We start from the raw sequence: 11,573 nt of genomic DNA, 5'->3' as shown, positions 1-11,573 counted from the left end.
AGGACGCATTTGCAGTCCGCTCCTGATCCGCGGCTGTTTACCACAAACACAACATGTATCCATTATTTTGATTTCAAATCCAAACATTGTTTCTGAAAATGCTTTTTCAGCATTGTGATTCTCTTTTATAACAGTACACTAATACAATCTTTCATAGACATATTCGCGTTTAAACTCAATAAATATAACTTTGTTTAACTACCACCACGAGTGCCATCTATTATTGCCTTGTTTATCTAAAAGTGCACTTTTCCTTGTTTTAAATCTAGCCAAAAAGCCATGTGTTGACTGTGAAACAGTAGACTTGAATGATATGCATTTTACTGCAGGAGGTCGGGGGCGCAGAAAATCGTGCTATAAAGCGATTTAGAAATCGCACAAGCTGAAATCGCGATTTATGACGATTTCGATTAATCGCACAGCCCTACAAAATAGTCAATCTGCCATCAGTGGTTCAATCTGAATTTTATGAAGCTACGAGAATACTTTTTGTATGCAAAGAAAATAAAAATAACGCCTTTATTCAACAATTCGTCTTCTCCGCGTCACCGTAGTGCCATTTTGGAGAGTATCCACTGAACGCAAACAGCGTATGCTGTTCTGTGTCAGCCGGACCACACGGATATGTTTTCTACGTTTATTTACGCTTTGGTTTGAATGAAAACAGCGTATCTGTGTGGTGCGCCGGGGATCCTCAATGCCGTTTGCGTTCAGTGGATACTCTCCAAAATGGCACTACGGAGGTGCTATGGAGGAGACGAATTGTTGGATAAAGTTTTTTATTTATTTTCTTTGCATACAAAAAGTATTCTCGTCACTTCATAAAATTCAGATTGAGCCACTGATGGCAGATGGACTATTTTGACGATGTCTTTCATATTTTTCTGGACCTTGACAGTGTTATTTACTTGGCAGTCAATGAAACAGTCACAAGCCTCCCGGTTTTCATCCAAAATATCTTCAATTGTGTTCCGAAGACGAACAAAGCTTTTACGGGTTTGGAACGACATGGGGGTAAGTGATTAATGACAAAATGTTCATTTTGGGATGGAGTAACCCTTTAAAGCACGAAATAAACATGAATGATCATTAGGTATATTGTTTCAACTGCGGAAGGACGTCAATACACACCATTTTTTAAGTTCAATTCCACCGAAGTTAATCTACTCTCCTGTCTGGTTTGTTTGTTGGACAAAAATGGCTTTATGATTGGTCAGATCGCCTGTCAATCAAACTCCCTGGCAATCCTTGGCAATTCAATTGGTAATTTAATAGGCAATTCAATTTAGCAGATTTTCATAATTGATTCTAGTGTAACGGCTGTTCACACCAAAGACAATAACTGTAATGATATATATGCGAATAATAATATGAGAATAGCCGCACCACAACTAAAATGATAACGGCACAGATGAACGTATTGTTGTAATCACTTTCAGAATGATTTTTTCCTAGCTGATGAATGATAAAAACATGGACAGCCAATCAAAATCCATCCTGCTTTAACAAGCTTGAGCATTTATAGCGGTAGTTGACAAAGCTGCAGCGTGCACTTATAATAATCAGAATGTTATCATCTGTTGGTGTGGATGCTAATATAGTTATCGTTATAGTTATCATTCTTGGTGTGAACGGACCTTGACTAACTAATTTTAGGTGTGAATATAGTTTAACTGCTGTAAATTATGAGTAGATTGTAGATTGCGTAAGAAGGTTCGGCCTGGTCTGTGGCCAATGTGTTTTTCGTTAAATGCTAAAACATCTGTCTCTCTCCTTCTCGCTGTAGGTGGTTTCTGGGGAGTTTACAGAGGACAGTGAGTTGTATAATTTCTCTCTGCAGGCGGGAGATGAATTAACCCTCATGGGCCAGGCAGAACTGCTCTGCGTCCAATCGACTCGCGAGAAATCCCGCCTGACTGCGCTGCTACGGCGACTGGGCAAAGCAGGTGGAGCTCTGGGACGTCCCACCCGCACGAAGATGCCTTGTTTGATATGCATGAACCATCGGACCAATGAGAGCGTCAGTCTGCCGTTCCAGTGCCGCGGGCAGTTCTGCACGCGTTCACCGCAGGAGCTGCAGATGCAGGGAGGTGAACACACCGTGCGCAGCATCATCGAGCGCGTGCGTTTGCCCGTGAACGTGTCTGTGCCGTCGCGACCTCCTCGCAACCCGTACGACCTGCACGCGATCCGTGAGGGCCATCGATATAAACTCCTCAGCATCATCAGCAAAACTGTCGTTCTCTGCTGCATACTTCGCAAAAAGGAAGTCACGCCGTCTCACTTCCTGTTATTAACGGACATGCCGCGCTTCACTCTGCCGGAGGGTTTATTGCGTGCAGATGCTTCCTACCAGCAGGTGGTGCTACAGTGCGCTCTGCGTTGCCAGGAAAGCTTCGATCCGGACAATTACTCGCGTGCTGTTCGTGAGGTAAAGACGGATTTTTCTGAGGAATGTCTTAGTCCGCGGCGGATTCGGGTGTGCGTTCAGGGCTACGGGCACGACGAGCTCGGGACGTCTCTGCAGAGACTGTCTCTGTGCGTGTATGGAGGCGGAGCCGTCACACACACTATCTCACACGGCTGCAGAGACTCGCTGGTCGACTCGCACACGCTGCCCTCTAGTGACGGAGAGGAGCGAGAATACGTCATGCCCGATTGGTCGACAGAGACGCAGGAAATTCCGTACGAGGAGCTCTGGACCAATCAGAGTTCTGGAAGTTTCGGGGGGACGTCTGAGAGCGCAGTGAAGGCGGAGCATAACCTCATATCCTTCCACTCCACTACCACGTCATTGGATGGAACGGTGGGCTCCACCCACGTCGCCATGGTGCAGATGGAAGCAGGAAGAGTGTCGAGAGTATCGACTCCACCTCCCGTCCCACCCAAATCTGAAGCTGTAAGCAGCCATTTTACGCAGATTGTCCATTAAAATGTAAAGTTTTTGCCTCATATTGCTTTTTTTATTCAACGTAAAAAAAAAATGTGTAAAACATACCCAGGCCAAATTTTACCCGCAACATTTATTATATTGTATTTTGCATGAAGAAAGTGAATCCTGTTTTTAGGTCTATTACTTTTTGTGTATTATGATATTATTTTCATGACAATAAGCATGTTTCCCCCCAAAATTCTTGTTATTTTTATGTTTGAATTATTATTTTACCTTTTTGCAATTCTCGTTATTTTCAGTGGTGATTCTCAATAACTAAACAACAATTAAATAATAACAATAATTAAATAAAAATAATAATTGCTGGGTTGGGCTGGTCGAGATAAACGATATCAATAATCAATTTTTGTGTCAGACTTTTGGAGGAAAAGAAAATGTCAAATGGTTTACTTCAGCACATTAAACTGCAGTAGAAAAAAACATATATATAAATATATATCAGTCTTTTGGAGTGAGATTTTTATTATGATAATATTGACTTGAGGGGTATATATATATAAATAATTTGTTTCTTACTGTTGATTTGGGGGTGAAATATTCTGGACATATTCTTGAGATTCACTCTTTTAGACAGCTTTCTAGCATTACTGTGCTTTTGACCCTGAGCTCAGCTGTACTGTAGTTCAGTGAACCTCTTTATTCTGATGAGATTCACTTGTCTTCCTCAGTTCTTTTGCCACGATCCCACACGCAAACACACACACATTCATATGTGCTTCATGGCCCATACAGTATCACGCAGCCCTGCTGCCCTACACTAAAGACTAAATTATTGATACTGTTGCTTTTAAAGGCTGAATAATGAGCATACGTTTACTGGAACAGAGCATACACACAGCACACACACTCACAGAAACATAATCACACATCATCTCAGCCTGTGTCTTTTCAGGTGTTTTGAGTCATTCATTGTGTGCTTAATAATGTACACTGCAAAAACACAGTGACAGTGGTTCAGACATTACAGGTATAAGGTACAAGTGTATCGTTAACTGATATAATATTAAAATAAGGAGATACCTGAATATTTTATACTAACAATACAGGTGGTAAAACAGTTTTTAGTGTAGCAACCTTTTCTGCTAAAATTACTGACATGTTTTACAGTGTAAAACACAGCATACAAGCAGAGAAACAACATCTCGTCTCATCAGGATGTAGAGCTGGAATGAAAGTCTTTTTGACACTGTTGACTGGAATTACAGCCTTTCTCTTTTACCCTCTTCTCTCGCTCCCACACACAGAGGGTTTAGGCCTGGCCTGTAATTTAGCTTCCCAAACACACACACACACACACACACACACAGTCCCTGGAGATCTTCTTGAGGAAGTGAACTGTATCCCAGAATCCCAGAGTTGTTCCTCCCAGAAGAGGATATTTAGACAGCGATAACTGATATTAAAGGAGTTTATTATCGTGATGATCATTGAGACAGTATTTCCATATTAACCATAATTAGGAAATAACCACTCGTAAATACTGGTTTACAGCAGAATATGTCTGAACCTCGATTTAAAGATTCATAACAAGAGTTTCAGTTGGTGATTTCTTTAGATCTTTTTTTTTTTTTTAGATCTTCTTTAGATATTGTTCTGTGTACTGTTTAGAGGTATTAAAAAAAGCACATATATTGATCTTTGAATAAAGGTTTTGTGTGCATTAGATTTAAATAAACATTTAAATATTAGAATATAGTTAAAATGATTAAATTCATTAACACAGTTTCCATAAAACTGACAACTTACTGACTTATAACTACATTTTTTGTCTCTTCGGTGATTTACACATCTGCCACAATAACGGATTTTAATTATCTTCACATCTTTTGTTATCTGCCATTATTTGTGATTAATTTGATTAATTAATCAGCAGCATATCATGTAATTATTTCAACTGATAGCCCAAGATAAATGGATACTTGATATTAGATCTGTTTTATTAATCTTAATGGGAATTTTATAGTATTGTATTCTGTTAATTTAAGATTTTTGCCTCCGTTGAAACTTTTTCACGAGACTCAAACTACCAGTGTTCTGTATTTAGTTTTCAATATTTAATGCTTAATAATGATTGTTCTGTATTAAGTGTTCCATTTATTCCATATTTTGTCTTTAATATTCATTATTCTGTATTAATTATTCGATTTTCTGTGTTCAGAATTAATGACACGAGAAATGGTGTTTAACATTCTCCTGGACAGAAAGTGACATTTACTTAAAAACCAGGTCTTGAGTTGTGAGGGAGACGGCAGCAAGACAGTGTCATTTAGATGTCACTTACATTGTAACCTAGTAACTGTTCTTTTGTATTTCTTCTTTCCGTCTAGGTGAAAGAAGAGTGTCGTTTCTTAAACGCTCCACCTGTTCCGCCCCGCTGTGCTAAAGGCCCCGCCCCCAGCCCTCCAGCCCCCACCCGCTTTCCTAAAACTCCGCCCACACAAACACTCAACCCAAACCTCTCATTTTATTCCTCTGGACTGCAAGAAAGGTAAAATTACTACTGGAGGGATTTAAATAGAGCCGTTTTAAGTACTTATCGGTTGGAAATAAGTAGGAACGGGAATCAAGAGTAAGTTCATTAATCCATTAATCATTTTTTTTGTGCTTTTGAGGAAATATTCCCCCTGGGAAGCACTATAACAAAAAATATGAAACAAAATACCTAAAGAAAAAAAAATAAATATTTTTGTATTCATTTATTATGAAAAGTTGCAAAAAGGCCCACACACTATAAAGGTAAAAAAAGACAACAAAAAAGCAAATGCGAGATAAAAACCACAGCTCAACATGAACTTCTTCGACACGCTAGACACTCGTATTTGCTTTTTTAATGTACATTTTTACCTTTCAAGCATGCGTTTTTATAACTTTTCGGCTGTTTGGATTATTGTGGCTGTATCTTTTTTTTGTTGAGCTTTTGGGGATTTCTTCATTATAACACAACTCTCTCTCTCCATCAGTTCTGCTCCTCGTAGTGGCAGCAACTCTCCATCACCAGACTCTTATTCTCTGTATTGTTACCCCTGCACTTGGGCCGACTGTGTGACCTCTGACCCCAGCGTGAGCCCTGATCCCACCCAGCCCGCGCAGGCCTGTTGGTCCCACCCACGAGGAGGCGGGGCCTACACCTCCAACATCCTCAATACACCTCTGCTCAGTACAGACTCCGCCCAAAAGAACTACTCCACCTGCCCTAGACCGCGGCCAGTGGCACAAAACCGCTTCGCACCGTTTGGCGCCCTAAACCCCTTTGCCAATCCGGGACACACCCACGCCTCCTCCGATTGGCTCACCACTGGTAGGAACTCTCCCACTCTGATACCCGACCTCATTATCTCCACCCCCAAGGAGCCTCAAGCCAATCAGGGAGGTTCAGAAGGCGGCCCTGAGACTCCGCCCAGACCAGTCAAGAGTTTAGAGGAGGACACGGTCATCGCAGATCCCTCCTCTGGATCGGTCGCCGTGGCGAAGGGGGCAGAGGGCGGGGCTGGGTCATCTTGGCGACCCCCAGCAGAGCTGTGCTGGCTCTCTGTGGAGGAGGTTTCGTCCAGTCTGCGGTTCATCGGCCTTTCGGACGACGTGATTGGTCTGTTCAGCCGAGAGAGGATCGACGGCTCTATTTTCACTCAGTTGACGGAGGAAATCTTGTCGGAGGACTTTAAACTCACCAAACTACAAGTCAAAAAAATCATGCAGTTCATCAAGGGATGGAGACCCAAGATATGATGGCAGCATCCTCGTGAATTGAAGGAATGTTTTTGTTTGAGAGACACAAGAGTACTCAGCCACAATGAGTGCTTCTGCTCGGACTTTTTCAGATGTTTTATAAGTGTGTGTATGTATGTGTGTGTGTGTGAAATACACCTCTCTAATCGAAGGACTGACAGATCGTGACTAATATATTATGGAGCACTATTTGATGTTTTTGTTATGAATATTTTTATTTCTGGGGTGGGATGGTTTTGTGCGCCTTCAGTAGACAGTCAGAACTTATGGTGTGGCTGTTCGGTTTACTGACTGTGTTTTGACCTCTTTTGTATGTTTTCTGGTAACCTGACATGTTTGTCAGTTGGACTTGGGACTTGGATGAATCTCATGAAACAGGTCATATTTTACCACAAAATCAAAAACTAAAAACGAACGAATGAATGAATGAATCATCAAATTTAGCTTTAAAAAAATTCTCATTTTAAAGTAATTGAGACCAGTAATTACATTAAGATCATCATTATTATTATTATTTTGGATTGTGTCATTATTTTCTTGATATTTAAGCACAGTTAAGCCCTAAACATAATGTTTGAATGTAATACTTATTCTCATTACTGTAATGTATTTTCTCTTAAAACAGGATCTAAAGAGGATTATTGAGAATAATCGGAATAAACAAAAACAAAAAATCTCGAGTAAAAGTAAAACTTCTTAAAACATTGTTTCAAGAATTTGGCAAAATGTTCATGAAAAAAATCCTGAGGGAAAAATATAAATAAATATATTTTCCTTGACATGTTGGATGAGATTCACTCACGTAGACCACAATTTTCTTCTTTCATGCTGCTCTCATATGGAGCTCATGTCACAGAATGTGTGACTTTTTAGGGACTTAAAAAAAAAGGGTTTAGTTTGTGATGTACACGCTAATAGGAGCAGCAAGAGTTTACAGTCTAAAGAACACGCTGTAATTAGGTGACAGTAATTAAGAGTTTACTAACTACTACAGCCCACGCTGATGGAGGATGTGTGTGAGGGGAGTCAGAGCTGCTGAAATGAGGTTTTAGCCTTATCTCACTGTTTAAAAAAATATTTTATCAGCATTTCAGGAACGTTTCTGGAATGCTTATTTAACAGCTTCCCCCTCTGTAGGTGCATTTGTACTTTGAATAATATTTAACAATGGTAGTGTGTTTCATTTGTACTGTAATTTCACCATGTATGATTTAATCCTAATGGATCAACTACAGAAAAGAATAAATCAATAGTGCTCAACTGAACGAAGTGTTTTTTTTTGTTTTTTTTAGGTAGGCTTAATTAATTTCTGGAATACTAGATTTTGCTTATTGCATACTCCATTTAAAAATATTTGTTTGTTATTGTTTGGGACTATTTTCGTTGGTGAAACAGATAAAAAAAATGACAATATTGTGTCTACAATTTAGGTCACTTAAAATTAACTTCATATTGTTGAACTGTTGTATAAAATCAATATCAAATTTGCAGTCTTGCTGATATTTGGAAGAACAGCACTCTTGACCATATCAGATTGATTAAACATATATTTTAAATAGAAAAAAATATATTTTGTGTGGATATTTATATTCATTTTAGTAGCATTTTTGTTCAACCATTGGCTAGGCATACTTGTATTTCCCAGTCGAAGAGTCAGGATAAAAAAAGCTAACAAAGATAAAATATAAATATTTTGACTAATATGCCCACATAATTATATCCATACCTTAGTGAGCGGTGTGCATTTGTTTCGTCGGTGCGGAGAGAAAACGGTTGTAGTGATGTCAGAAACAATCGAAGTTCTTCTTCCATTTGAAGTTTAAAATTTTATGCTAACGCATATTGGCGGGCTTGACAAATAGCCGTGAATTTGTTTGAATTACGGAGGCCCTAAAGGGACAGGATGATAGAAAAAATGTAGATGAAGGAACAATTATCCTTTAATGCTACCTGGTTTGCTCACAGAAGCATTAAAAAAATATTGAGATTTAAATCCTTTGAGATAATTCTCAGGCAAGGGGTTAGAAGTTTATTATAGCAGAACCATATGCAAACAAACAAACTACTATGCTATACAAAAATTTGATCAAATAATAACTGTGCAAAAGTCTGTCTCAGCTCAACCTGGACATAATCAGAGGCACGTTGGTTAGAACAAAAATGTAGCTGCACCATTCAGAAATGTTTCTACAGGGAAGTGATGTTATGAATAATGCCAATAAATATACTACAGTTAAATTCTTTTTTTTTTTTTTAAAAAGAAGAGTTTATCATGTTGTTGAGAGAGAGCAAACCTCATCTTTACAGGGATTTTACATAGATACCCTTTCTTTAATCACATAAATAAACTGACAAATTATGTACAGGCCAAGTTAGAAAAGATCTGCTTTGTAACCCACAAATGATAAAACACAAAATTGAGGATTTGTAAATAATGCACTACTTTAAGTGAGTGAATGTGACATTTTATAAGATCCCAAACGTTGAGGTCAAAATTATAACAGTGGCAAATTTTCACTTGTGGAACCTCTTGCTGGAGTCTTTGGCGTGGTCAAGGAGCAGTTGGCAGGGAGTGAACTGATTACCATAAGCCTCTTCAAAGCGCTTCATTTTCTGGACAAATTTGTCAGCTCCGTATGAATCAACAAAACGGAATGGGCCTGAAATGTGGGAAAAAAGTGGGTTGTGAAAGTTTACTTTGCAAATCCTTAATTATCCCCAGGCACAATGTGGTGTGCCTCAGGGTTAAGTGCTAGGCCCGCATCAGATAAGATAAATCACTTTAATTACAAGGTGTGTAATGTGTTTGTTACCTCCCAAGCATGGCGGGAAGCCAAGTCCAAACACGGCTCCGATGTCTCCCTGCACTGGGTCGGGCAAAATGCCTTCCTGTAGACAAAGTACTGCCTCGTTTACGAATCGGGACACAAGTCTGTACTGAATGTCCTCATCGGCAGAGCTAAAGAGACAAATAGGAGAAATATGAAGGGCTTCTTCTGAGGCTTTAAGATGCTAGTAAATCATGAAAACAAACTTACACAGCAGGGGGTGCTGTTAGCTTAAAGCTCTTGAGAATATCTTCAGCTCCTGAGTTCACCTTCTTTTCTTTCGACTTTGCTCCATACACGTAACAACCCTTTCCAGACTTGCGTCCTGAAGTGCATATATACATTTGCAATAACAATCTGACTACTGAATTCAAATATGACAAGAATATCTCTGCCTTTAGAGTGATGATACAGTTTCAGAAATTTAAGGCATTTTTCCCTGAAAAGTCAAATGCACATTTATGTTTGGGTGAACTATCCCTTGCCATCAAATGTTCTGTAAGACCGAACAATTTATGAACACAAAGCTGTATGTGGTTTAACAGATGCACCTTTGAACCCTTTTTGGACCATCATCTTCAAGACCTCAACATTTCCTCCTCCGAATCGCGTTCCAAAAGCCTTGCCAAGATCTTCTGCAACATGAGCCGCCACATCAATACCGACCTCGTCAGCAAGTGTCGCCATGCCGACAGGAAACCCGAATCCTGTTGTCAGGGAATCCAGTTTCTTGGGCCCAACTCCTTCCTTTAGCCAAAGTGATGAGACAGGAAGATTAGAGTTGGCTCATATAATAAAAAATAGTTTTGAACAAGCAGTCCAAGTTTAAATAAATTGTACCTTTTATAATGTTAAAAACAATTTCTGTATCATATAAATGCTGTTCTTTGTTCTTTTCTATTGCTCAAAGAACATTGATGAGGATAAAAATAAGAAAAAATTATTTAAGCAGCAAATCAGCATATTAGAATGTTTTCTGAAAGTTTGTGTTACGAGACAGAAAAAAAATAGATTTGGCTCATATAATAGAAACCAACAGTCCAAATTGTCTGGTTCTTCACAAATACACATTTTAACCATAAACAAGAATTCAATCTTTAATTGGAACAAATAAAGATTGTTTTTCCTTGCATAAGCACAAACATGTAGGAATTTACCTGCAGCACTCGAACGGCCTCGGCTAACATAGGCCCTAGACAACGAGTGGTGTAAAACCCTGGACCATCCTGATGAAATAGACATACAATATAATCCCTTGCTGTTGCAGAAAAATCTGAAAATATAAAAGCAGAACATGTTCGTACCCCCACGACTATGATGACCTTTCCTTGTTTAAGCCCAACAGCCACGGCAGATGCTGTTGTGTCTTTGGAAGTTTTATTGGTGGTGATGATTTCCAGCAGTTGCATTTTATCCACCGGAGAGAAATAGTGCATCCCTATCAACTACATAACACACACATAGTTCAGCATAAAGACTTTCACAATCAATCACTAGTACTGACTAATAACAATCAAACCCATTTAAAACACACACACACACACACCTTTTCAGGTCTCTTACTGGCTGCTGCGATGTCTTTGATCGGCAGAGCGGATGTGTTGGTTGCAAAGATACAGTGAGGAGGAATCACCTGCACACAGGACAGGTATGAACAGTAGTTTATATATTGGTAGGGCTGTACACTATATCACACTAAGCAAAAACACACATAACTTGAACTTACAGCCTCAACCTCCTTCACCACTTTATGTTTGATTGACAGGTCTTCAAACACGGCTTCAATGACCATGTCAGCATTCTCAAAGCCACGGTAATCCAGCTGTCCTGACAGCAACGACATAATCCTATCTCTCTCGAATGTCGTCAGACTCTTCTTTTTTGTTTTGTCATTAAGGCTGAGAAAAAAACAAAACAGTAAATTATATTTATATTTAAAAGTATATTTATTAGGCTTAACCATAAGTTGAAATATTTAAAATTAGAAATATAAAATTATATATATATATATATATATATATATATATATATATATATATATATACACACACACACACACACACACA

General features: G+C 39.0%; 2 protein-coding genes across 2 annotated transcripts in view; one reads left to right on the top strand and one right to left on the bottom strand.

Annotated features, from left to right (window-relative positions):
- The window catches only part of LOC107593273 (GRB2-associated and regulator of MAPK protein 2-like), a 20,603-nt gene extending 13,545 nt beyond the window's left edge, over window positions 1-7,058 (top strand). The window contains exons 4-6 of the mRNA XM_016282924.1: window positions 1,787-2,899; window positions 5,281-5,441; window positions 5,914-7,058. Of these exons, the coding sequence (XP_016138410.1) occupies window positions 1,787-2,899; window positions 5,281-5,441; window positions 5,914-6,679 (2,040 nt within the window). The 3' untranslated portion in view covers window positions 6,680-7,058. The remainder of the gene's footprint in view (window positions 1-1,786; window positions 2,900-5,280; window positions 5,442-5,913) is intronic.
- Window positions 7,059-8,989: 1,931 nt separating this feature from the next.
- hadhaa (hydroxyacyl-CoA dehydrogenase trifunctional multienzyme complex subunit alpha a) overlaps window positions 8,990-11,573 on the bottom strand; it is a 24,927-nt gene continuing 22,343 nt past the window's right edge. Inside the window, exons 13-20 of the mRNA XM_016282922.1 lie at window positions 11,234-11,405; window positions 11,054-11,140; window positions 10,812-10,952; window positions 10,665-10,733; window positions 10,059-10,254; window positions 9,718-9,832; window positions 9,493-9,638; window positions 8,990-9,339 (exon numbers count right to left, since the gene is read on the bottom strand). Coding sequence (XP_016138408.1) covers window positions 9,194-9,339; window positions 9,493-9,638; window positions 9,718-9,832; window positions 10,059-10,254; window positions 10,665-10,733; window positions 10,812-10,952; window positions 11,054-11,140; window positions 11,234-11,405 — 1,072 coding nt within the window. The 3' untranslated portion in view covers window positions 8,990-9,193. The remainder of the gene's footprint in view (window positions 9,340-9,492; window positions 9,639-9,717; window positions 9,833-10,058; window positions 10,255-10,664; window positions 10,734-10,811; window positions 10,953-11,053; window positions 11,141-11,233; window positions 11,406-11,573) is intronic.

The sequence above is a fragment of the Sinocyclocheilus grahami genome, unplaced genomic scaffold (assembly GCF_001515645.1).
Source record: "Sinocyclocheilus grahami isolate Dianchi unplaced genomic scaffold, SAMN03320097.WGS_v1.1 scaffold168.1, whole genome shotgun sequence".
Taxonomy (NCBI): domain Eukaryota; kingdom Metazoa; phylum Chordata; class Actinopteri; order Cypriniformes; family Cyprinidae; genus Sinocyclocheilus; species Sinocyclocheilus grahami.
Note: the sequence above shows the minus strand (reverse complement) of the source record. Positions and strands in the feature narration are given on the sequence as shown.